Genomic DNA, 27,759 nt, shown 5'->3' on the forward strand with positions numbered 1-27,759 from the left:
TTGCTTTAAAAGTGCTTTGCTTTTGCATCAGAAGACAGAATAAGAGAAGTGTTGCAGACCAGGTCTGTCCTTTGCTTATTTCTCTCAGGATAGAAGTTCCAGGCAAGACAACCCGATGTTCAACAGCTTGGGCTTTGTAGTCAGGGTCCTGGAATAAACCTCGTTCCCTCTGTTGACTGTCTGTGTGTTCTTGGATATGCTACTTAATTCTTATGTGCCTCAATGGAATCATCTGCAAAATCAGGATAATACCAGTACCTCATGGGCTTGTTGTAGGAATTAATTAAGAAACTATATATAAAGCATTTTTCATAGTAACTGTTATTACATAAGAGCTCAACAATAGCCATCAGCATCATTGTCATCATCCTATAGACGTTTTTAATCCCCATCTCTCTTTTCTAACAACTTGCATTGTATCTTGCCCAAGCTCCTGCTCCAGTTGGCTTGATTATTGGGCACACATAACAATTTCTGAATGTTAATTGGGTTTGAGTGTCTAAAAGGAGGATGTGAAAAAATGCTCCAGTATGACATGTATTGCTTGGCAGGTTTGGGAAGTGCCTATATTCTGTAGATTCCTCTCCTGCTAAGCTGATGAAAGTTTGCCCACCCCCGTCTTATTCCTCAGCTAAATGAGATCTCAGAAATACAAGGATGATAGTGAGATGCGCCTGGAGCACCGGGGGCTGTTTTCAGGTGGCAGACAAGCAGCAGGGCATGTGCATCCCACCACTCTGCTCTATTCGCCTTGGGTATGTCAGTTAGGATTCACTAGAGCAGTGATGGCGAACCTATGACACGGTGTCAGAGGTGACACGCGAACTCATTTTTTTGGTTGATTTTTCTTTGTTAAGTGGCATTTAAATATATAAAATAAATATCAGAATATAAGTCTTTGTTTTACTATGGTTGCAAATATCAGAAAATTTCTATATGTGACACGGCACCAGAGTTAAGTTAGGGTTTTTCAAAATGCTGACACGCCGAGCTCAAAAGGTTCGCCATCACTGCACTAGTGACTTGTCCCAGTCATGGGAAAGGTTTACAGAGCCAGTCCTCATGAAATCGGTTCGGGCTTTATTGTTAGTGGATTGCTGTCAGCTCTATTATTGCGGAAATTTCAGCTCTTTACAGTAGATGGACCAGTTGTCAAAGCTGCATTGAAAGCTGCATTCCACTTCTCCCCAAAGGTTCATTGTTCCCGGTGTTCCTCTTCATAAGCTCCGTGTGGTTAGTGACCCACATATGAGTCTCTGAAAAATTTAAGAGCTTCAAAAGTCAATCCTGCATTGAGGGATGCCCTACATTTTTTTGGAATTCATTGGTGGGGTTCACGTCTGGATTTACTTAATGAGAATGAAAACATTAAACTTTTAAACTTTGTAGCATCACTCATGACTTAGTCACTAAATTATTATCCAGACACTAATAATGCATTTAAATTTTATTAAAAAGATGGTTATTGTAGGTGAGGAGATGTGAGTTGTCTTTATTTATGTAGCCACCTGTCTCAGAATAAGAAGAGAGTACACAATTTTATTTCTCCTTCAGGAAAGGAATTTAAAAATATTTATAATATTTATATTTAAATGCTGTCCATATGGTTTTCAGGGGAAAGAAATCCAGGCCCTAATGGAACAGCCAGTACCTCTAGCAGTGTCTTTTCGGTTTCCATTTTTAATGTTACTGTGCCTTTGGATGCTTTATTTTACATGAGAGACAGAATAGCGAGCTACAGACATTTGAAAGGAATACGTATGAAGGAACAACTAGCCTGGCTCCCTACAAAGAAGCTATGGGTGGTGCAGGGAAACTCAGAAGAGAAACAAAACAGAATTGAGAAGGCACCTGACTATTGTTTGCACAGCCTTTGAGACATGACAGCCACTCCAGTCCTCAATGCTGTTAAAAACCCTCAAATTCCAAGCCAATGTGTACAGGTAGAAAGCATCCTGCACCATGTTATTGATTCAAGCCTCTATGAATCTGTGCTCAGCCTGATCTGTTTTATTGATTATTAGTGCTTCCGACATGGTAGGTGTTTTTATTTTATTTTTAAATATATTTTTTATTGATTTCAGATAGGGACAAAAGGAAGAGAGAGATAGAAACATCAGTGTTGAGAGAGAATCCTTGGCCGGCTGCCTCCTGCACACCCCTTACTGGTTATCGAGCCTGCACCTGGCATGTGCCCTAAAAGGGAATTGAACCATGATCTCCTGGTTCGTAGGATGATGTTCGACCACCGAGCCACCACAGCTGGGCATGGCAGATGTTTTTAAATTGCTTAAAAATGTTTAAATGTTGGTCAGTCCCCTTTGCCAGGTATTTCTCGCCTCTGCACGGTGAAAACACACACTGTTTTCCTCTTCTCAAGTAGGGCCCACGACAAAACCTAATAAGAAGGAAATCTATATTTTGAACCAGTAAAGTCTGTGGGGGCAGGGGAAGCCCTATTTGCAGGCACAGGATTTTCTTTTTCTAGAAGAAGGGCTTTAAGGGAATAGTGTCTTGATGAGGAAACTAATTGGCCATGCAGTGTGAGCCACTTTGTAGCTCAGTCCTTCTGTGTTGTCGAGAATGGGAGTTTATTTCCACCGCAGGGCTGGGAGTGTGTAGGTTGGAATAGGCTTTGCTCTGTGGAATTGCAGCAAAGCCACTCCCTTGTGCATGGGGGTTCTCATTTCATGCACCCATTTTTGAGCCCCATGGCTCTCAGTTAGTGGGGGAGAGCAATATAGATGTCAATTCTATTTTGCTTTCCAACACCATACATTAATTTGGCCATCTGTTACCAATGCTATACTCTTGACTGTCTTTTTATCATAATGGAATTTTAACCAGCATATAATTGTGGATGTCAAGTGGTGGTGGTGGGGGGGGGGGGGTGGTCAGAAAAATCACCTATCTTCTTCTTTCTCCCCTTGAGCTTTTTGGGATATTTAGTAAGTTTTTAGTGGAAACAGTGACCCAGACTTCCACAGAATTGCCATGTCCTTCTGTTTCGGATGAGGTGTTCAGTCTGGGTGGGAAATGTTCAGTAATGCCTTGTGGACAGAGGACTTCCCCCGATCCCTGCCCAGGGGAGGATCTGTTTTAGGATGCACTGTACTCTTTACAGATATAAGTTCCTTTTAAAATCTTGTTTCTGGATCCTGAAGTGACTTCCTTCTATTTTTTTTTTTTCTCCAAAGGTACTAAATAAACTCTGGTAAATAAAGGGCAAAGCAAGATTCTGGGTTCAATTCTCCTTAGAATAATTTTGTGGTATTTTTCCCCCATAGATATGGTGACCAATGGCAAAACAATGCTTCTATAACAAAACATAAATCCATACATTTCTATGCAGGAAGTAATGTTATATTACTGTTATAGCCTATGTATATTTTTCTGTTTCTATTCCTCAACCTGATCCTATTGAATTTTTAAAATTTATAAATATACTTGGTATACCTTATCAAAACATTTTATTTCAGAGTTCAAAATTATGTTAAAGGATTATCTGAAGTTACCATGATCTTTTGTGGGACATTTGAGCAAAATAGTTACCCAAGGACTATTGAAATAATTATTGGCCATATTGTACCTAGAGACTGAAGCAAATTTTGCCTCTGAAAGGCTGGACCTCTCTCATAATCTCAGTCCCTTATTTGACCAGAGTAGCAGAACCTGTCATTACACAGTTTAGAGCACTGGCCTCCCTCACACTTTAAGGTGCACAGAGATCCCCTGGGGATCTTGTTAACATTTAGGGTTTGACTCAGTGGGACTGTGGGAAGGGCAGGGGGACAGGGTTTGAAATCCCAGGTGATGCCAATGCTTGATGGTCTGCAACCAGCAAGGGGTTAGAGAATATTCCAGATAAAATTCTTATCCCCAGAGATGACTGCAATCTGAAAAACCTATGTAGGCCACAAGTAACAATAGAGACGGTACTTCTATCTTTGCTGTGAGTGTTCATTGAACTTACAGTTAAATTTATCATTATGACTTGGATGAAATAAAGAACCCAGAGGTCAGTAAATATATGTAGCCTATGAATAAATGTCAGTACATATGTAGCCTATGTACCCTTTATATATAAATCAAGTGTATAGTTGTAACAGAAGGGGAAGCAACTGCATACAGTTATTTTAGCAATATATAATAAACATTTAAGCTGCTGGGAAAACTACCTAAATATTTCATAATAGAATTAGCAAAGTTATTATCAAGCCTCTTGGTGGTCATCACTGAGGCCCAGTAGGGGTGGTAACAAAACTACAGTCACTGAATCGGCCGCATAAAGGAATGTGGAGTCCTCAGGGGTTATCCATTCAGCATGTCCCTTAGCCATGGATTCAGGACTGCAATTGAAATTAGGTCAGACCCCAAAGAAACCGGTCAGTAGAAAAATAAGCACTTTTAAATTAAATCACAATAATAGGCTGAATTCTGGTGAGTGGGAACAGCTGGGGAAAGCCTTTTCATGGGCTGGGAAAGATCTAGACTCAGAAGGCGCCTTATTGTTATATAGTTTTCTTAGGGCTGATTTTTTAAAAACGGCCAATGTTTAGTTAAAGGGGAATGCTTGCAATAAGTTAAGCAATCCATTTTTGAGTAAATATTAACAGAACACCCATTCCATGCTGTCCTTTGGGCTTTGGAGACATTAAAGAAATGGAAGATATGGTTTCTGTTTACAGTCTGGTCATAGAAATAGAATGAACGCATGGGAAACAGAGCAAAACAAAGACCTCCTCCTACCCCAGCAAAATTAACCAAACACATGAAAACAAATTTCACAGTTGCGTGTGATAGCATATAAGACAGCCTATATTTAAGTGACAAATGATGAGGTACAATCTAAAAATGACATAACTTCTTATCTAGTTGACCTATTTAAAATTATTTACCATCTGTAAACTGCTGCCTACAGTTTATTGTAGAGTGTTCAAGCAGTAAAAGATCTTAAGAGTTATTTACTCCAACTGTCTCATCGTACAGATGAGAAAACTGAGCCCCAGAGAGTTTAAGTGACTTATTCTGACTTGTGTGAGCAGCAGGATTGCCTGTGCACTGTGCATTAACTACAGTTCTGAAGGTGATTTGGGGCAAGATCTTGGTTCTGGTAAAATACAGCTGTAAGTAAAAGTACACTCATGCATACATCCCTTTACATACATATAGCTAACACATCCTAAATCTTTGTCCCATGTAGCCATTCGCACTGCCACCTCTACACACACACACACACACACACACACACATACACACACGAGAAAAGAAAAGAAAAAAAAAGACTACAACAAAAGAGAAGACAGTATGCTTTTAGGTCTTACAGGTTTAGGCTAGAGATGAAGGTGGCTGTCATGAGTTATGATTTCATTTCCATTAGGAATCCCCACTCCCACCCTCACCCCAAATACCTTGTTGACCTACCTAATAGTTGAAAAATAGTTAAAAAAAGATCAGGGATTTATTTTGATCTTTGTGATGATTTTTTCTTCATCTTTTATAAGAGATGAAGCTTTTTACTCTATATTGCTTAAAGTTCAAATAATTCTGGGAGAAGTAGTACTCTCATTTTAGTGTTCAAAAACGTGTAAATGACTGATGGTGGTTTTTAAAAAATATATATTTTTATTGATTTCAGAGAGCGAAAGAGAGAGGGAGAGAGAGATAGAAACTTCAATGCTGAGAGAGAATCATTGATCAGTTGCCTCCTGCACGGCCCCCACTGGGGACTGAGCCTGCAATCCGGGCATGTGCCTTGACTGGAAATTGGACTGTGGCCTCCTGGTTCATAGTCGAAGTTCATCCACAGAGCAACACTGGCTGGGCTTATATGTGTGTGTGTGTTTTATCAGGAGCAGATTTTGAGAGAAGATATTGAGTAAGAGAAATCCATCAGGCCCACACTGGGTAATGGGTGAAGGGAAAAACAAATTAGAGTGTCAAGATTTTTGCTTTTGCATTGGACCTGTGAAGGATATTTTGTGAATGTCAGAAGACCATGACTTAGCTCACTATCTGATGCATGATGTATATTTGCTGTGGGTCAACTGGAATCTTTGAAACTAATCCTTTTTCTGGTGTCTGCCTTCATGAAAAGTGTGGAGTGTACGAGGTAGAGAGAAGACCACATTCTGAACTCAGGAAAATGCCGATTACCAGCAAATGGTTGATTTAAAGGGACAATTTTCAGCCCAAATGAATTCACTTGAGATGAATGCCAACCTTAACTGAATTAAGTTGTGTTCTTTCCAGTCCACTGCTGTGAGTGTGGTAGACCATCGTCTGGATTTTACAGCGCTCCAAGCTGAAATTGTAGGTCAAACTGTGACTTTTGGAGCCTCCGACACTGTTTGACTTTCTAACAATTTTTACTGAGATTTGAGTCTGCTAGTTTGTGTAGAGACCCCTGCTAATGATGAGTGAACCAAAATAATTGATTCGGAGGAACACCTGGATGTCTGGGTGCTTCTCTAACCTTGTTTGAAATTCTAGCCTCTATTGAATTTGCTGGAAGAAAAAAGAAGATCAGGGATTTATTTTGGTCTTTGTGATGATTTTTTCTCTTTATCTGTTTTCAAGTACCAGGAGACATCCCTGCTTATGTAAATTTTGTCACTTCAGTTTCTAAATGGAACAAGGAAGTGTGAAAAAATGCAGTTACAGAGAAACTAGATCCTTGATTCCTGTTAATATTGGAATGCCTACTGTTTCCAGGCAGCACTGATGGGACAGCTGCCTACTGTGATTGGCTGTGGGCAGAGGTACCAAAGGTGTTTTCTTCTGAACACATGATTTGAGAAAACCATTTTAGCCTATGAGTTACTTTCTATGAGTTAGTAGAAAACCTTTACCAGATCCTTGACACAGAAATTTGAAGGAAAAGGTGCTCTTGGGGGCTCTAAAACAAGGAGAGAAAACCAGTCATTGCCTTTTGGAGGAGACAATCATCTTGTTGAGATTAAAGTATCTCTTAAAGAATCATTACAACCCCGAGTTTGCAAAATATTGGAGTGGAATAAATGCACAGTCACTGAGGTGAATTCTTAATACAGGATTGGTCTGCGTGCATGGGGTTTAATCAACAAAGGTTCTGAACAAAGGTAATTTTGAGAAGAGTCTTGAATAATATACTCAGTTTGTGGCTTGGTGTTGGTGTGTCCCATGCTGAGGGCACAAGCAATGAATGTGTGAAGGACAGTGGAAGCTGATGGGGTGTGGAATGTACAAGGGTCTCCGTGCCTGAAACAACCATAGTCAGTGGCTTTTGTGGTTGGCCAAGTTCCCCAAGTCCTTAAAACTATATATAGCTAATATAATTTTACAAACCATATTTTCAATCTATTTAAGCATTAGTTATTGACAATTAAATTTCTTTAATTTCAAGCACTAATTTAGTGTGATTATGTTAACATATTTCTCCTTAAAGAAAACATGAATGCACAGATCTGATTATTGCAGGTTATTTTACTGCACTATTATCCTAATTTAAAATACCAACACTGTCGGTTTAATTTCAATGTCATTTCTATATTTCTTTGTATATCTTTCTAGACTACAGATCTTCTTATTTTAGATTCCTTCCAGGGATTTCAGTAATAATATTTCTTGAATCTTCTTGGTGTCGCATGATGTTTGCAAATCCAGGAGTAAAACAATGCCTGCTCAGAATGCCCAGGGTTATAGGGTCTGAGGTGTGGACTGTTGGGGTCTTGGTTGCTTTTTCCAGAGTGATTCAGATCTGAGTCACTGGTTAGCGGTGAAGTTGAGTTTTCTTTCTAAGGGTTAAATTTCCCATAGTTATTAAAATTTAACTTATTTCCAAAGGAACACTTTCCACATTGGTTTCACATAAGTTTTCTTTACTGTCTGGTATCTCTCCACCAGATATACGTATTCTTTGTAAAACATTGGTTAGATGACATCATATATCCTTTAGCCTACTATTGTGTAGTATTGACCTGGTCTGTCATCATTGGAACATCCTGTGTTGCTGATCTTTCTACACTTTTACTGCTTAGACTCTCTCTCCACAGGCTCTGATCAATCATTCTTATTCTTGGAACAGTTCCTCCTTTTTAGGCTTACTCATAGTTCCATGAGTTAAAAACCAACCATGTCCTATTGTATTCAGCCTTCCTTTGCAACTGCCATTTGCCCTTTATATTAACTTTTCTCTCTTGAAATCATAACAGGCTCTTGGTTTTTCAATAACTCAACTGGTTTCATTTAAGTGTAGCTTTATTTTCCTTTTGATGCTTAAATACGTCATCGCAGTTCAGCCAGTAAGAACCCCGATAGGCAGACTCCTTTGTCCTTCTAGCATTATCCCTGGCATTTTGGAAAGGATCCCAGTTTTCTGGTAACAGCTGGATATTCTGCCCTGTGAACTGGAATCAGGTCACCTTCCCAGGAGTCCTCCTTATTCAAAGTGGAGAATTGGAACATAGACCAAAATCTGGGCACTAGGAGTATAAGTGAAAGTTAGTAGTGGATCAAAAGGCTATACTATTTGGTGGTTGGAAAAAATATGCCTTATTGAGGTTATGGGTTCCCATTAATTTTTTCCAACTGGACATATCATGCTTCTGCCCTCAGGTTTCCTTATAGTATGAGGTTTTATCTGTCATCAAGACTTTCTGCGCCACTGACCATAACCATTTTGTTGTGGGAAGAAAGACAGAGTCTATTTGGGGAGGGGAGAGGTTTGTTCAGATTGCTGACAAGTTGATAGAAGGATTCAAAGGAAGATTGAGCACCAGGGAGTAGTGCCAGTGCGTAATCTGGTTTCTAGAACCTTCTTTCATTGCCAGGACTCCAGTCTGCTCACTCTTCTCCTCAGGTACCCTGAACAGGTCAATGATTTTATTCCATGAGCTGCCAGAAATGGCAGCTTTCTGGGGAAATGAGTACGATTCTTACTTTTTACCTTGCCTGTGTCCTTCTCTAGACTAAACCCTGCTCTTTCCTCTTTGGGGTCTTCAGGGTGAGTTGCCCCAGAAGCTGCTGAGGTCAGACACAAGGCCGCTTTCTCCTATTTTTTCAGAAGGGCCTGGATTCTGCTTTTGGTTGTGCTGGTGGTTAACAGAGACAGCCAGGTCATGTTTAAGTTGTTTGTCTCAGAGATTGGAAACTTGAAACTTTTCCAGAATAGTCACTTCGCCCTGCGTGGAAAACTCAAGTATAGATTACTTTCCTGGAGGAAATGCATACACGAAGCTGGTGCCGATACTGGTATTATTCACATACACCCCGAGCGAAGTGGAGACCAGCATAAACTATGTATAAACTTAATTATGTGCAGAACTTGCTCCTGGGCTTTGTCATGTTGCTGGAGGTACACCAGGCAGAACACTCTCCATGGGTAGGCATTTACTGACACTGGTCACAGAATCATCACTTGTTTTCTCCTGGATCTGATACAGTGGATCAAATTCGGAAAGTGGTATCTGCAGCATGTTCCTAAGAACATTCTGCTCAAATGGCAAAGTGCTTCAAGCAGTTTCAGTAAAGTGAGTGTATTAGTTTTCCATTGCTGTGTTACACGTTACCACAGACTTACCAGGTTATGCTCTCAGTTTCTGTAGGTTAGAAGTTTAGGCATGGCATAAGCTGGTTGCTCTGCCTTAGGATTTATTGGGCTGAAATCAAGGTATTGGGTGTGGTTGTGGATCACACCTGGGGCTCAGGATTTTCTTACATGCTCACTAGTTGTTGGCAGAACTTGTTTTCTTGTGGTTGTATTACCGTGGTCCCCATTTTTCTGCTGGCTGTCAGCCAGTGACCACTCTCAGCGCTTGGAGGCTGCCCCACAGATTGTGCCATGCAATGTTTGCTCTCTCACAAGCTAGCCAGATCACATCTCTTTTTTCTGTGACTAGCTGGAAAAATTCGCTGCTTTTGGAGGGTTTTCCTGATTAGATCAGGCTCTCCCAGGATAATCTATTTGCTCTATCACATAACATAATCCTGGTGACATTTGTCATCTATCCTCTGCTAATATTTTGTGCTATGGCTGTGTTGGTGTACATGTACTACAACTTTATGTTTTACAGTAAAACTAGAGGCCCGTTGCAGGAAGATTGCTGCAAGAATAGGGCTTCCTACGGCTGGAGCGAAGCAGAGAAGGGAGGGAAACCCGCTGAGGCAGGCTTCGCTCCTGCCTCCCTCTGCCGCCCGGCCCGGCTTGTTACGCCCCTGCTTCCCTCTGCCGCCCGGCTTGTTTTGCTCCTGCCTCCGCCTTCCAGCTTGTTTTCAGCCACCTGGCTTGCTACGCTTCCAGCAGGTATAGGCAAATTAACCGCCATCTTTGTTGGCGGTTAATTTGCATATCACGCTGATTAGCCAATGGGAGGTATATCGTGAAGGTACGGTCAATTACCATGTTTGCCTATTATTAGATAGGATTTTCCCCATGTACCTAGAAAAAATTTCCCCATATATTTTCCTATAAATATAGAAAAAAGTATTCTATCTAGTAAAGCCTCTTTTACTAAGATAGTTCAAAGACCTCAGATAATAAGCAGAACGTAGGGTTAAATAGAATGTACTATATTTTTCTTGGCAAAATTAAGAGGTATTTTTGTGGGATTTATGCTTCCTGGTGCTTCTCTTAAGGATAGAGTTGGAGTCCAAACATGGTCACCATTTCCCCATTATTTATGTATCAATTCAATCCCCATTTATATCTTTTTATATCATCATTCTGTACACATCTGTCATCTCATTTGTTTTATATAAACATCTGTAAATCTTCTTTTAAATGAAGTAAGAAACAATATTTTCTGGCTGAAATGTAGAGATTAGCTTCTTTGTGAAAGTGTCACAGTAAATTGAAGGTCCATGAATTGGTTCCTGTGCTTGGTTTTTTATCCTTTAATTTTTGCTTCTTTCAGCCATGTTTTGTAGTTTCATTTTGTCAGATTTATCACCAAATATTTTATGTTGTTTGAAGCTGTTATAAATTGATTTTTAAATTTAAATTTCTGATTGTTGCTACTATGTAGAAATACAAATGATTTTTGCATGTTGATTTTATATCTTGCAACCTTGACAAACTTATTAATTCTAGTGGCCTCTTTTTTGGTAGATTTCTTTGGATTTTCTACATAGACTATAGTGGTTTTCTGTGAATAAAGTTGGTTTTATTTGTTCCTTTCCAATGTGAATGCTTTTTATTTCCTTTTCTTGCTTTGTGGCATTGTCTAGAACTTATACAATGTTGAATCAAAGTGATGAGAGTGGACATCCTTGATTTGTTCCTATAAAAGATATGATGTCCTTCTTATTTGACTTAATTAGAATCCAACTTGTGCATAATAGTTGAGACATACTCTTATGACAGAGTTGATGCTGAATAACACAGAATTTGTTGTGTCTTTTTCTGTATATTTCATTGTGTTCTACATTTATGTCTGTATCTGACTGCACGTACATCTGTATCTATCGATATATATTCATACACCTGGATACATTAATTCCCGTATGAAATCATCCTATCTATATTACTCAGACACTATAGTTTTACTTTAACAAATATCGGATTATCTGAATTATCTTCTGTTTTCCTGCCTTGTAAAATAGGGATGTAGTAACTTCACAAGAAGAAAAATCTTTAAAAGCAAATTCAGAGTTATGTTTTCTCTAGAGAGAATAATAAAGCTACCCAGCTTCTCAGACAAGCTAGAGGCCATAAAGTTATTGAGTAAGAACAACAAAATCTCCAGAGTACAGGGAGAATGAAAGAGTTAGAACATAAAGTAGAAAACAAGGAGCAAAAGTCAGAGAGACTAAATAAGATGAGAGAGTGGGGGAGGTGTGTAGAAAGAGGGGTTGGAGAAATTGGGAAGGGAATAGGGCTCTGGCGGAGTAATGTGAGCCAAATCTTGTAATGTACTAGACAGTGTTTTTCTTTTACAGTATTATTCCTTTTCACCCATTAGTTTTGCTATTTAAAAAATGTTAATTTTTAATTTTTCAACATCTCTAGCCATATTAAGGTTTTAATATATCCCATTCAAATTTGGAGATGAAGTCAAGATGGGGGCAGATTTCAAACGCACATATTCAAGCATAAAACTTTTGAAAAACATAATGATCTTTTTCTGTATCTTGTGTTAGCTGCTTCCATGATGACCCACGAGTTAATATAATGATCTGATTTAGCTCAGCTGTTGTTTTCTTTTTATTAAGGCAAGTCTATCCAACTGTTTTTAAAAATATATATATTTTTATTGATTCCAGAGAGGAAGGGAGAGGGAGAGAGGGATAGAAACATCAATGATGAGAGAGAATCATTGACTGGCTGCCTCCTGCACTCCCCCTACTGTGGATGAGCCCACAACCCTGGGCTCTGAATCGAACCTTGACCTCCTGGTTCATAGGTTGATGCTCAGCCACTGACCCACACTGGCTGGGCTATCCAACTCTTAATGATTCATAAATAATCCCACTAGTAGTCAGAGTAAAACTGGGGACAGAGTTCAAGAACCACCTTGGGGCACTAAGAGTCTAGGCCAGCCGTGGGCAAACTACGGCCCGTTTGAAATGAATAAAACTAAAAAAAAAAAAGACCGTACCCTTTTATGTAATGATGTTTACTTTGAATTTATATTAGTTCACACAAACACTCCATCCATGCTTTTGTTCCGGCCCTCCGGTCCAGTTTAAGAACCCATTGTGGCCCTCGAGTCAAAAAGTTTGCCCACCCCTGGTCTAGGCCTTACGAAAACCTGTTTTAGGGGTCAGATTCTACTATCAGCCTTGAGTATAAGCAGAGTGATTATGAGGAATTTTTCACATTGTAATTTAAGCTGGTGTAGTGTTAGAATGTGGCCTTTTTAGGTCTCTCCCCAAATTATAAGTGGCATGCGTTTTGGAATAACAAACCAGCATTGTGGGGTTTTTTTTTGTGTTTTTTTTTAAAGATTCTTATAGACACTTTAATTTTGTTCTACATCAATCAGTCATCCATGTGGATAAAACTCTATTGTATGACAGCCATACCTGGTCAATATAATTTACTCAAAAATTAAAATATATAGTCCATTTTACTAAATTGTGTTTTTCTGCAAAAAGCCATGCTGCTATGTTAAAATTAGTTGATTATTTATCTTCTAGACTGAAAAGAAAATTTTAAAAAACGGATTTTTCTTCTTTATTGATTTTATTGGGGTGAAATTGGTTAATCAAATGATACTGTTTTCAGGCATATAGTCCTACAATACATTATCTGTATATTGTATTGTGTGTTCACGATCCCAAGTCAATTCAGCATATTTTTGATTTATAGTCCCAGAGGAGAGTTATGGGTTTACTTTCTTTTTTCTTTTTTCCCCAGATATGTGTCACAAAGATGTCTACACGGAACTGCCAGGGAATGGACTCAGTGATCAAACCCCTGGACACAATTCCTGAGGATAAGAAAGTCAGGGTCCAGAGGACACAGAGCACTTTTGACCCATTTGAGAAACCGACTAATCAAGTAAAGAGGGTGCACTCGGAGAACAATGCTTGCATTAACTTTAAGACCTCCTCCACTGGCAAAGAGTCTCCCAAAGTTAGGCGGCACTCCAGCCCCAGCTCGGTAAGTGCAGTCTTTTATCAGAGGGTAAACCGAAGGAGTAGCCCTCTTAGGAGAGTGGCACGCTGTGCTGGAAGAGCGCAGGTGGCTTCATCAGTGCATTTTGATGCATTCTCTCTCAGGGTTTAATGTCTTGGCAAGGAGAGAGTGTGCTCCAGCAAACTATACACAGACTCTTTATTCATAAGCACCCAGCAAGCAAATGAGAAATGGTTCAACTTATTTTTGGAAAAAATAATTTTTTCTAGTTGTTTTCAGTTAGAATAATTTACAATTAAAAATCCTTTGGTATGTCAAACCCTTGGAGAGGATATTGAACTTTGCTGTTTGGGCAGTAAGTACAGTTTTGAATTTGGCAAGTCCACAAAGAATGTAATTTCAGAATAAATGTTAAAATTTATCCACTTGTCTCAGTCCAGTTTGTTTTCAGTGTAAAGATTTTAAAATTTAAGGGCTAGACATTGAATCTTTTTAACGAGAAATCTTTTTATTATAATAGAATTTTCTAATCTCAAACTATATCAAGTTTTGCCTTTTGACCTAAGGAGGAATAAATATCTGAGGTGATTTCTGCTTTTGACTGTAAAATTTTTCTCCTGAAACTCATATTTCCAAGACTAGCCCGCATTAACATTGTAAAAAATCCTTATCTTTTAAATTAAGCAATTTTTAGATTTAACTTACATTTAAAAACCTTTTGAATAGATGCTCTTAAAAGGTAAGAGGAGAACGCCAAGAGAATTTTGAGTCTTCATCTTGCTGAGAAACACATGCCATTTCACAAATTTTAAATATTAAATTCCATGAGAGCCGAAACAGAGCAAGAAATGTCAACTGCTAGAAGAGTATTGACACTTCAATTTAATTACACTGTATGACACCGCACAAACTTTGTGTCACATTTTGTGTGAATGAAGCTGAAATAAATGTTATTCATGCAACATTTGTGAGGATAATTGATTGACTGCTTTTACCCAAACTAGCCCTGTCATCTTGTGATTGCGAGGCAGCTTCCATGTAGGTCACAGAAATATATTACTGACTTCCAGGAGAACTTTTAGACTTAGTGTCATTTAGGAGAAATGAAAGGAGTTGTCAATGATTAAGCCTATGTTATGGAAAGAGAATTATATATACTTTATATTTATCTTAATATTATATTAACCTATAAACGGTATATAGAAATGGCATTTTCAAATACTAGTCAGGCATACTTACACTAAAAATTATTTACTATTTAAACGAAATTTACATTTAGCTAGTCCTATTTTTTATCTGCAATACTAGTTACAGTCTAATGCTGTGCTATTTCTTTTGTTGCTCAAATTGTGCCTGCCTTGCCATTGGCAGCTCCGTGTCCTTTTGAGATGTCTTCATCCCTTTGTTTATTTTTTGAGTACTTCCTTGCTTTCTGGTCCTATGGGATAGTCTTGGCTTATATTGTACTTTCCAGGCCCCAGACCTAGATCAGTTATTTCTCTAAAGAGCCCTGGCTCCACTTATTGGAAAATGGAATATAGAAACCAGGATGTGGGCCTGGCCATGCTTGTTGATACTGGGGGGTCATGTAGTTTTAAAGATCAGTATATCATAGTATAAATAACAATGGGGTTTCAACATTTAATTTTAATTTTTTAAATAAGGAATTAATTAAAATCCTTACCAAAGAAAGTTGAAACTTGCCTGGTGCTCTCTGTATTTCTCTTTAAAGTTAGATTTTATTTTTATTAAAGTAATGCTTGAACGTAGTTTGAAAGATCAAGTAAGAGAGGATTCTGGGAGGTTAGGCAGTGACAGGTTTTGAAACTCCTTATCTAATTAGAGCAACTAGTATAGTAAAAACAGAACAATGGATAATATTGGCAACAAATACATGGTGGGGCAAAAGTAGGTCTATAGTTGTTTGTATGGAAAATAATGCAATAAGTATTAATAATTCAAGAATGAACTCTCTGTTTTGCATGCTCACAACTGTAAGCCTGCTTTTATCCCACCCTGTATAGCAGAGAAGGTATCTCCATGAACCTCAGAATAGGAACGAGGGGAACAAACGACGAACAGCTTTAAGAACTGTGTGGTACCTGAAAATGGGGGAGGAAACTCAGGGAAGGCAAGGGGCAGGTGACTACTCTCAGAGCCGGGAAAACTCTACCTTGCCATCAGTGTGGCTTTCTGGCAGCTCTGTGGGCCATTCGTAGGACAGTGACAGCAACTGGGAGGGGACTTTGAAGCTCCTCTGAGTGGATGAGTGCAAGGAGACCATGGAGTGGTCTATTGGGATTGGAGTGGTCTGCTGGTCTTTCTCCTGTGACTTCCCTAGACCAGCGATTTTTCATCTCATGGCACACACATAAACTAATTACTAAAATTCTGCTGCACATCCAAAAATATATTTTTTGCCAACCCGACATAAAAAAGGTATACTTTTGATTCATTTACACCAGACTGTTGTTGTGTTAGCTGTTGTTGTTCTTTTTATTTGACAGTCTAAAGAAAAAGAGGTCAGTACCCCTGTCTAAATAGTCAGGTATTGTGTATTTTAAAAATTCTTGTGGCACACCTGTTGAAGGTCGTTGCTCTAGGACAGGGGTGGGCAAACTTTTTGACTCGAGGGCCACAATGGGTTCTTAAACTGGACCGGAGGGCCGGAACAAAAGCATGGATGGAGTGTTTGTGTGAACTAACATAAATTCAAAGTAAACATCATTACATAAAAGGGTACGGTCTTTTTTTTTTTTTTAGTTTTATTCATTTCAAACGGGCCGGATCCGGCCCGCGGGCCATAGTTTGCCCACGGCTGCTCTAGGACAAAGTCCTGCATTGAATAGAAAGCGCTGGAGCAGACCTCTGTGCAGGGTAGGTTCAGTAGGGGCAAAGAAAAGAGAAGATCCAGAAAGAAGTGTTGGAGAGAAACAGATGGGCAAAGATAGTATGTGCTAAATTGACTTTTTTTTTTAACTTCATGAAAATAAAGAAGTTTATTTCTTAAAACTAGGAAAGCTATCTGGACCACACCCCTCTATTCTTTTTTTCTTTTAAAAAATATATTTTTATTGATTTCAGAGGGGAAGAGAGAGGGAGAGAGATAGAAACATCAATGATAAGAGCGAATCATTGATTGGCTGTCTCCTGCCTGCCCCCTACTGGGAATCAAGCCCGCCACCCAGGCATGTGCTCTTGACTGGAATTGAACCCAGGACCCTTTAGTCGGCAGGCTGATGCTCTATCTGCTGAGCCAAACCAGTGCCACATCCCTCTATTCTTAAACAACAGAAAAATTAATGTTACTTAAAAATAATCAATAGAAAAATTACTGGTTGAATCCCATACAAAATTATGGGGCGGGGGGGGGGGGGGGCGAGGACTAAGGAGCTGAATAACATCCTTACATATCATGAAAGCAAGCAAGTGGATTTTTAAAGGTATATCTGGAAAATCCAAAAGAATCAATGGAACTACTACAAAAAAAAAAAAATGAGAGAAGTTACACAAGCAGCAAGTTATAAAATTAACATACAAAACCCAATACAAACTTTTATAAAAACTGTTGTAGCTCAACCAGCATGGCTCAGTGGTTGAGCATCTACCTGTGAACCAGGAGGTCATGGTTTGGTTCCTGGTCGGAGCACATGCGAGTTGTGGGCTTGATCCCTAGTGTGGGGTGTGCAGGAGGCAGCCGATCAATGATTCTCTCTCATTATTGATGTTTTTATCCCTCTCCCTTCCTCTCTGAAATCAATAAAAATATATTTTAAAAAACTGTTATAGAAACTGTTATACATACCACATCTTCCTAACAGTGTGTACATCTCTATGCATGTTCACATGCTGGCCATTCTCTATGTCAGGAGTCATGACTGAAATCAAGGTGACTTTAGTGAGCATCACATTCATCTATACCTCCTGGTACAGTTCAGATAGTGGCACTTTAAAATTCAGGCAAAATGTAAAGAATGTGGTTTCATATAAATTGGTTTATTTCAAGAGGTGTTTGACAGAGTTTGTTGGTTTGTTTCAGACATTTTACGAGTGCCTACCTTTCCTGGGCCTAGTCCCTGGGTAGTGTTTACTACTGTCACTGACAGGATGGACTTTCCCTCCCCTTTTCCTGTCACCTCCTCCAGCCCAGCTGTGCCCTCCAATAGCTAGAACTGTTGGGAGAGCTGTAGGAGACTGCCTGCCCGTCTTGCTGGCCCAGTTTAGAAGGGATTTTATTGAGCTGTGCTGTCATCATCTGGACTTAAAGAGAACATAGTTTGAGATAATCAAATTCAGGTTACTGTCCTCTACACATTCCAAAAATTACTCAAAATTTACATGCTTCTATTACCAAAACCAAAACGAACAAAAACCCCTGTGATAGGCAGGCCTATCTTCAGAGGGGGAGGGAGGTGCAAACTTGAAAACGAGAACTCCGCTTCAGTGCTCAATGGCCATCCTTGGGGGTCTCATCTTGGCACTGCCCTTCTTGTGGGGACTAGACAGTTCCCAGACAGAACCAAGCCCCCTGTCAGGTTGTCACCACACATGGTGCTTGGCTCTATCCCTCTGTCCAGCATCGACATCTACTTTGTAACCAAGTTACCCATCAAGTATGGGTTACCTTAGTGTGACTGTGTTTAATGGGGTTAGAAGTGCAGAATGATAGAATCTGTTCTGGAGATCAAAGGCAGGAGAAAAATTAGCCAACATGGCGTTCACTTCAAATCCTGGTTGTTTAAGGAGGTCACATAGTTCTGGTGGAATCCTACCACCTTCTCCCCATACCTACTCTCACAATTATAGTATAATGTAATAGAGTGGTGATTCTTACTTGGGGTTTTCCTCATCAACATTCTTAATCAAGGGGTTATGTATAAAGGTTACAGTCTGTTTCAATGAATTCAGTATGAAACTATGGGCATTCTTATAGCCATGCCACAGTATCGTTACAGTGAACACAGAGGTATACTCATGTGGTTTATAAACATAAATACAGTTCAGAAACCCACCCCTGCTTTTAGGAATAGGGTTTCAGTAGATGACAGACTTAATCATAATTTAATATCTCTTCCTATTGGGAGGGAGTTAGATCTCCATGTAGATTCGACCAGTGTAGTGGTGGTAAAGAAAATCTGTTTTTGATTCCAGTCAACTTGGTTTGAATTCTTGCTCTGCCATTAGCTGTAGGATCTTAGATGAGCTACTTTGTTTCTGCAGTCTTTAAATTCTTCATGTTCAACTGGGGATAACCATAGAACCAACCTTAAACTGCTCTTGCAGGGATTAATAGGTAATTATTTAAAGTGATGAGCTCAAGCCTCGCACATAATAAACTTGATATTATCTAGTTTTTGTTGATTACACAAACCATGAACTAGAACTAGCAAGGTCAGGGTCCAAACACTGTTCAGCTGGAATATTATATTCAGTTCTTTATTATCCATGCCAATGTTCCCCTCCACTGGTCCAGACAATTGACAGTTCTCTGTGCCTTTATTCTGTTAAAAAAAGTATGCACATTATCTCATTAAATTCCATGTCTCTTTGCAGTGTTAGTATCCTTTAGAAATTCCTGATTAGCCCTCCTATTTCCAGTTCTCTAAAGTGCTATCTCAAGCCTGCACTCTAGGGAAGTGACAAGCAGGGAATAATTGCCCCATAAGGCTGTTTCCCATCCATGCAGGCACCTGACAGCAACGAGTCAAAGCTGATGGTCGGGCATCTTTATTTAAATGTGATAATTTAATAAAGTTGCAAGGGAAAAAAAAGGCAAACCAAAGGCTTGGACTTAATTATTAAACAAAAGAGGACCTCTCCTTCAGAATTCTTCTTAGTTTTGCTCTTTTGATGGGAAGGGTTTATTATTGGCCTCTTTAATGATTTAGCACTTGGATTCCTTATTTATTGACATAGCTATTACAGATCAGAACATTTTTACGTAGGTAAAGTAGGAGACTGACTTTATAAGACTCTAACTCTTAAAGCTCAGACTATCTCATAGACATGGCCTATTCCATAGGCCATTCTTTTGTAGACAAGGACAACTTTCAAACAGGCATTATATGTATGCAATTCATGCTGTGGAGCTAGCATGATTGATCTGTAAGTTACAGTGTATTTCCATAATATCTACATATTGGGTTTACAGGGCAAATAACATGGATTGTATGACCATCAGAGGTGGGGAAATATTACTTTTCTGCCATCACAGTGTTCATAGAATATATTTTAACCATGGCAGTTAATGCATCCAAATCCATTTAATTAGATAAATAGACTACTTTGTGCCATTATTATTTTCTCTTACTTGATTTTTTTTGTAGATGAATGGGTATGTTTTAAAAAATATTTCCCTTGCTTTTCTAATGGCCTCAATTCAATTTTTTTCAAGTCATAAGTGTAGTGTGATCTGTGTCTCAAAATGATTACATCACTTCTATGATATAAGGCAGTTTATGAAGAGTGAATAATTTTTAGAAAATTGTGCCTTCCCGGCAGATAACATATTCTCTTACACATTTTGTGAGACCGTGTCTTGCACTTGCTCTAAATATGCATTAGCAGTTTATTTCCTAATATGAGCAAAGAGGAGATTTCTTGCTGCTGCTTTTTTACTTCAACTTAGATCAGATTTATTCTTAAAGGAGCACAAAAGCAAATACACAGGCTTTTCAATCTGATTTTAAATAATTTACAGTGGAACTGGGAACACAGTATTTTCCCCATTGAAGGTCATTTCATACTGAAGTTAAATGTAGGTTTTAAAATTTCTGTTTAAAACTTGGGCCCAAGAGGGTGATGGTAAAGTGCGACATTCGCAAGATGTTTCCTGGTGTTGAAAAATGCATGAGAACATAACCCACACAGGACTAGTCAGGTAATTTTGAATGTAATTTTCCATTAAATTTTACTTGATTCAACTCAATACATGGTTTATACTTTACAAGTTTCTTAAAGAAAAGAATAGGTGGTCCTTTGTCTTTATTAATCCCTTTCTACTATTTATGTTGTTCCTTTTCTAGCTGCCGTTTAATGTCTAACTCATATTACTTTCAAGCTTTCTTCTCTTCCCGTATGTGCACATGTATACATGTATTTACATTTTAATTCATGTATTGATTTGGCTGCATCCCATGGGTCTTAAAATGTCATGTCCTCACTGCCACATATTTATTTATGAGTTTTCCATTTTGACTTTCTTTTTAACCTACATGGCTAAACTATTTAGTTTCCCTTTTATTCTTTATTTCTAATTTATTGTGTTGTGTTCAGAAAAAGTAACTGAATGTTTCTGTGATTTTGAATATTGAGATTTTCTTTGTGGCTAATCTGTGGTCATCTTTTGTGGGTGTTAAATGTGTTCTTGAAAAAAATATTAATATGTGTATTAGATTGAAATGTTAATTCTAATATGCAAGCCCACATATCCCTTACTTATTAGTTGTCTGCTTGCTTTGTTGATGTCTGAGCAATGTATGTCTCCCATTATCATTGTGGGTTTGTTAATTTCTCATTTTATTGCTATTAGCAGTTGTTTCATACATTTCATTGTTTTGCTAATCCTCACTAGAGGAATTTTCCCCCCCAATTGTTTTTCAGAGAGAGTGGAAAGAATGGGGGAGGGAGAGAGAGAGAGAGAGAGAGAGAGAGAGAGAGAGAGAGAGAGAGGAGAGAGGAGAAGAGAGAGAGAGAGGTGAGAGAGAGAGAGAGAGAGAGAAGAGAGAGAGAGAGAGAGGTGAGAGAGACACATTGATTGGTTGCCTCTAGAATGTGCCCTGACCAGGGGCTAGGTAGGGAGCAAACCAGCAACCCAGTTATGTGCCCTTGATCGGGAATCAACCCCATGACCCTTTGGTTCGTTGGCCAACACTCTAACCACTGAGAAACACTGGCCAGGGCTGTTTTATTCATTTCAAAGCTACATTATTTGTCTCAAAGTAGTTTATGATGATTAAAATTTCTTGGTGGATTTTAATGTTGATTTTAATGAGATACAATAATTTAATCCATTTGTTTTGCATAGGCTGTCTTCCATCAATATTGCTAATAGTACATGATTTTGCAAAAATATTTATTTTTGCTTTGTTTGGACTTGACTTCTTATTTTATGATTTTTCACTTAACATTCTTTCCTATTGAGTACCCGCCTCCTTTAGCCTCTTACTTTTACCCCCTTTCCTCTGTTTCCTTGCAATTGTTTCTTTTATTCCCTTTCCCCCCAAATTTGTTTGGAATTTGTAAATCTTATTGATATTGCTCTAGGGATTAACTCTTAAGAGTTTAGAAACATCTAAAACTTAAACAGTTGTGGTTAATCAGTACCAGCAGTCAATCCAGTGAATCTCACCATGCTTTCTTTCTCCTATCCTACTGTTTCTTGCCTTCCTGCAACAATTCCCCCATCACTCCAGCTTCATCTAATATTGAGATAGCATGGAATTTTATATCTAGATTTTTTTATTAAAATTTTTTAATGTTGACATTATTGCAGTTGTTCCCTAGAATAGGTGTCTCCCTGTTCACCTCTTTCTCCCACTTCACCTTTCCTTGGCTTTCACCAAACTATTGTCTATGTCCATGAGGAATGCATATATGTCCCTTAGCTAATCCCTTCACCTTCTTTATTCAGTTACCCCCCTTTCCTCCTCCCCTTGGGCACTGGCCAGTCCATTTCATTTTATCTAGACTTTTTTTGAAGGGGGTAAGATTGCAGCTTTTCCATCCCATCTGAGGAACTATCTTGAGTATAGTGTTCGTGATTCAGAATAATTTCTCTTTTCATTTTGAAAATATTGCTGAATTGTCTTTCTTCAGCCAGTGTTGTCTATAAAAATATTATGCTTGTTGGGTAAATTTTCTGTTTAGATGCCACCTGTCCCCAAAGTTATCTGGGAAAATTTTATTCGATCATTGAACTTAGTATGTTTTCACTTATGTCCATTCTTTTATTTATTGACTATTAAATGTTTTATTTCTTTTTTAAAAAAAATATATTTTATTGATTTTTTGCAGAGAGGAAGGGAGAGAGATAGAGAGTTAGAAACATCGATGAGAGAGAAACATCGACCAGCTGCCTCCTGCACATCTCCTACTGGGGTTGTGCCCGCAACCCAGGTACATGCCCTTGACCGGAATCAAACCTGGGACCTTTCAGTCCGCAGGCCGACGCTCTATCCACTGAGCCAAACCGGTTTCAGCTTAAATGTTTTATTTCATTAATTAAATATTTAATCTCTAATCTCTCTGAAGATGCTGTCATTTTTATGCAAAGTTATTTTTATCTTTGCAATGTCAACTCTTTTTACCAGGATTTTAGTTGAGCTGCTCATTAAATTTTATGCTTCTCTTATTGATATTCCTGAAATGATTTGTGATCCTTGGCTGTATACTCATTTTTGTGTGTGAGAATTGCTGTCAGCATATTCAGTTTTCTGTAAATTGTCTCTTGTAATTGTATGGGAGAGGCAGGCATTACGGCTTGGGGATGTGGGCATGTCGTGTTTTCTCTAAGTATTTATTGGCTACTTCCATCCTTGTTCGGCCCCTGTAGCCTGAATACCACATTCTCAGCTGTCTCCTCTGTGCACATGTCCCTGCATTTTGCTTGGGAGGACACCTCATGCTCAGCTGTGTTGATTAGTCTCATATTTACCTAGAGACTCTTGCTTCTTTTATTTGTAATGGTCTTACATGTTGGATCTTTAAGTTTCCACAATATTTTCTCCAAAGTCTTGATCCTGATTACTTCTGTCTTTCAGAATTCCTCAAATTTTCACTTAGATATTGCTCTTCTTTTTTGTTTTATTTCCCATTCCTGTTTCTGGTTTATTATTTTTGAAACATATCTTTTCAGGCACTCATGGCATTTTAAATGGCAAGGAGGTAAGAGGCATGTGCTCAACTTGCCGCAGAATCCTTATAAATGGTAGGAGTCATATTCATTGTCAGGATGCTGTGTTGTTTCATAAGTGTTCCAAGAGCAAGAATAGTGTTTTGTAAACTTTATGCACGAAGTTATTTCTCTAAGCTTCTACAGTTGGTTACTTACAAAGTACCACAATCATTAACAACTTTTGACCAATTATATATGTACTTATAGCTATGATCAGGTAATCCCTTTAAGATGTTTTTAATTCTCATATAATTAATCATTTTCTAATATGTTTTGGTATTACCCTTTTTAATAGTGCCATTAAAATAACAGGTAATTTGCTTCCATGGCGGACAGTGCTCTCTGGTGAGGTTGGGGTAGGAGTTGAACACAGAAGTGATGAGATCTTTCTCTCAGCACTTCTAAGCTCATGATTGGGTAAACCAGTGGTTGGCAAACTCATTAGTCAACAGAGCCAAATATCACCAGTACAATGATTGAAATTTCTTTTGAGAGCCAAATTTTTTAAACTTAAACTATATAGGTAGGTACATTGTTATTAACTTAATTAGGGTACTCCTCAGGCTTAGAAAGAGCCACACTTAAGGGGCCAACGAGCTGCATGTGGCTCGCGAGCTGCAGTTTGCTGACCACGGGGGTAAACCATTTCTTATGGAAGAGCTATTTTGTTACAGCTAAACCTTAAGGATTGGTTTCTGAAGATATAAGAGAGTTCCTTTTGTATTATTAGTGAACCTGAAAGATATATCTAATTATCTGTTTGCATTGTCACTGACAGGTATTGCAGGAATAACTTTATATGCCTGAATTCTGTACAGTCATGATTTACAACAGGGTTCAGATAGTAACTCTTTCAGCTTTGTTGGCCTTATGATATTGGTTGTAACTACAACTCTGTTGTAGCTTGAAAGTCATAGCACAATATATAAATGAGTGGATGACTGTGTCCCAATAAACTTTATGGACACTAAATTTGATTTTTAATATTTACATGCTATAACATTTTACTTTTCTCTTGATCCTCCTCTGTTAAAAAATTTAAAAACCTTTCTAAGCTTCTGGGACATACGAAAACAGGTGGTGGGTGGGATTTGCCAGCCCGTAATTTAGAAGATTATATAATGACATGGAAAATAGTCATAATAGTGGAAAAAAGGCAGTTTATAAGATAGTGTAATCCCATTTATGTAAAAAAGCAATATTCGGTATGCAGATAGCATTGGAAGAAGAGATATCAAAATTTGCCTTAGCTGGTTTGGCTCAGCAGATAGAGCGTCAGACTGCGGACTGAAGGGTAATGGGTTAGATTCCAGTTAAGGGCAGTTAAAAAAAAGAGAAAGAAATCTTAATGGTGATTTTCTCTGGGTGGTTAGATTATGGGTTAATCTAAACTTCTGTACTGTTCATTTGTATATTTGGAGTTTTATACCCTGAATATCTATGTTGTTGTTTTTTTAAATAAGCATTGCTTTTTAAAAATAAGCATCAGAAAAACATTATTTAAAAAGTGACAGAGGATCTGTATATTTTTAGCAGAATTGGGTTATTTATTGTTAATTAGTTTGATACAATCTGCTTTGTTTACCCTCTGCTCCATTTTCAGCCGACAAGTCCCAAATTTGGAAAAGCTGACTCGTACGAAAAACTGGAAAAACTAGGGGAAGGCTCTTATGCTACAGTATACAAAGGGAAAAGCAAGTAAGTGCATTAGTTTCTGAATATTTCACATGTAAAATCTACCTGCTCTCCTAATACTAAGTCAGACTATATTTAAATAATTTTCATTTAATAGATAATAAATTCCCCCCTTAGGTTTCTTTTTCTGTTCTTTTAACAAGTGTAAAAGTCAGTAGAATTGTTTTTTCCCTGCTAACAATTTTGCAGACTTGTCCATTTTATCTTTCCTGTCCTTCCCCATCCCCCCATCTTTGTTTTCTTTTTCCCTCATTGGAGTTGGAACCCTCAGATGAGAATTCATTTCCAGGTGAATCATACAATTAATTTCTCATGGAGGTTTAGTATTTGCTTAAGAGTAAGAGTACTGGTTTGACAAAGCCAAATGGATTGGCCATTCCTGACATCTTTTAAAAAGAGCTTTTACCCCATCTTTCAGAAATTACTAAAAAATACTGCATACTCTTTCTCCCCCTGACTCCCGCCTGTCTTCTTTGACATTAAGCCATATATATTTTCACAAAGAGACACCACTCTTCCGCCATTTGTCCTCTCCCCCCATACTATGCTGGGGTTAGGACACAGATTTGGATCCTCAACGAGGTCACTCCTACATGTTTCTGATGTGGTTAAGAGCATGGAGTTACTGTATTTGGAGGCCTGTGGCCCGTAGAAAACTTGACACTATTTCTGAAATAACTGTAGGAGACACAAGCCTTGTTTTATCTTAATCACATTACTAAATGATGTTGAAAAATAATTTTCTCAATTATTCCCATTTTTGTCTCCTTTTAAGTCATTATAAAAATTAGGACATTTTAAGCCAAGTAATTAAAAAGATATAAAAGAAAATTCTCTGAAGTATCATTTTAAACATGTAATTGGAAATTATGCTGATTTGGGTGGTTTCTGGCTTTTATGGAATGTGTTCTTATATCTTTGTTCATGATTTTTTGAGTTAAGAAGGTGAAGGGATATTCCTGATAAAGAAAAATACGTGTAAGAAAGGAAGTGCAGAAGTGCTGAAAGTCAAAAATACTAGTATAAATTTTGAGATCTTAGATATTTGAAAAAACAAAGGTTTTTTTTTTTTATGTTTAAGGAAAAATAAACATGGGGAATGCAAAAGAAAACAACATAGGTGGCTGTTAATGACTTAACTGTGTTGCTTCAGCATTACAGAATGTTATGGTAATGGTCTAAATCAGGGTTGGGGAACCTTCTTTCTGCCAAGAGCCATTTGGATATTTATACATCATTTGCAGTCCATACAAAATTATCAACTTAAAAATTGGCCTGCTCTATTTGGTCAAACATTTAATTAACTCACCCCTAATGCCTTGGCAACAGGCCAAATGACTTCACAGGCCTTATACAGCTCGAGGGCCAGACGTTCCTCACTCCTGGTCTAAATGGTTGAGCTAATTTCAGTAGGGTTTGTGTCCCAAATTTTAAGTATTTTCCTAAAGAAAAATAGCTAGTACCCTACTTGTACATTTAATGTTAATAGCATGAAGATAACTACATTGGGTTAAGCAATTATGTTCAATATAATCTGGTATGTGCATTGTCTTGTTTACTCCTCACAATTCCTTATATGATTAGATCATATTGCTATCATCTCCATTTGTCCAGGAAACTGTGCTTAGAGAGTTTCAGCCACTTGTCCCAAGTCCGTACAGGTGGTTAGTGGCAATACTTGTTTTGGCTCATATCTATTGGGTTTGAAGCCATTATTTTCCTAACCATTACACTGTACCGCTTCCACAGTGTAAGGCCTTCCTTGGAAAGAGTTGATCCTTGTTGAATATTCCAGATGGTTCTCACATATGCTCTGACTTGGTTTAATCAGAATCAAACAGAAGCAAACATGCAATTTCATTATAAGGAAACAAACCAATCATTTTGAAGTGCCCTCCCACAAAAGATGTGCTCGGCTGATTTCCAAATGTAAGCTAGTAACTCTATTAAATGTTTAACTTTAAGATTGATGTCACAGTCTTGGGGATGGGTGAGAAATCCTCCATTTATTATGCCTGAATAAAAGGAAGACTGCCTTTTAAGTACCTGCAGTCTTTGAGAAGGATGGCTCTGGACAGTTAATACTTCTCACTCCAGCAGGTCTAAATGTATCTTGTCAGCATTTCTCAAGCTGTTTCAAGCCTGTTGGTCACATGTGGCATTTAATTTCCTCTAGCTGGAGATCAAAGCCATTGACCACTGGCCTCCTTTAAGACATGACAGGCTGCCTGTGCTTGCTTTAAGGTGGCAAGGTCAGGCCAATGGACCCTAGTTATATGTGCCATCTAGCAAGACGTGAGAGCTGCCTTTGGTTGGTGTATCCCCTGAAGTGCTACGTAGTTTAAAGAGCCGGCTGCATGTTGGAATTCCTGTTGCAGCATTCCTGACCACTCTCCCATAAATGTCTGCAGCGCTGCCTCCGTCTTTAAACATTGTCCTTAGCATCTTCTCTAAGAGCAGCTGTTAGTATCTTGCACTAAAGCTGCCTGGCATTTGTAGAGATCTCACTGATTGTTGGTTTGAGAACATTTTACATATGTTAATTTACACGTGTCACGTTTGGATCTACCTTGAACCTCATGACATTAGTCTGCTAGGGCTGCAGAAACAG

General features: G+C 38.4%; 1 protein-coding gene across 3 annotated transcripts in view; it reads left to right on the forward strand.

The window, feature by feature from the left end:
• The window catches only part of CDK14 (cyclin dependent kinase 14), a 522,981-nt gene that overhangs the window by 116,714 nt on the left and 378,508 nt on the right, over positions 1-27,759 (forward strand). For all 3 annotated transcript variants that reach the window (XM_070424219.1, XM_070424218.1, XM_070424220.1), the window contains 2 exons: positions 13,337-13,582; positions 25,057-25,151. In XM_070424219.1, coding sequence (XP_070280320.1) covers positions 13,337-13,582; positions 25,057-25,151 — 341 coding nt within the window. The remainder of the gene's footprint in view (positions 1-13,336; positions 13,583-25,056; positions 25,152-27,759) is intronic.

The sequence above is a fragment of the Myotis yumanensis genome, unplaced genomic scaffold, assembly GCF_028538775.1.
Source record: "Myotis yumanensis isolate MYYU_CA2020_CCGP unplaced genomic scaffold, mMyoYum1.0.hap1 SCAF_9, whole genome shotgun sequence".
Lineage (NCBI taxonomy): Eukaryota > Metazoa > Chordata > Mammalia > Chiroptera > Vespertilionidae > Myotis > Myotis yumanensis.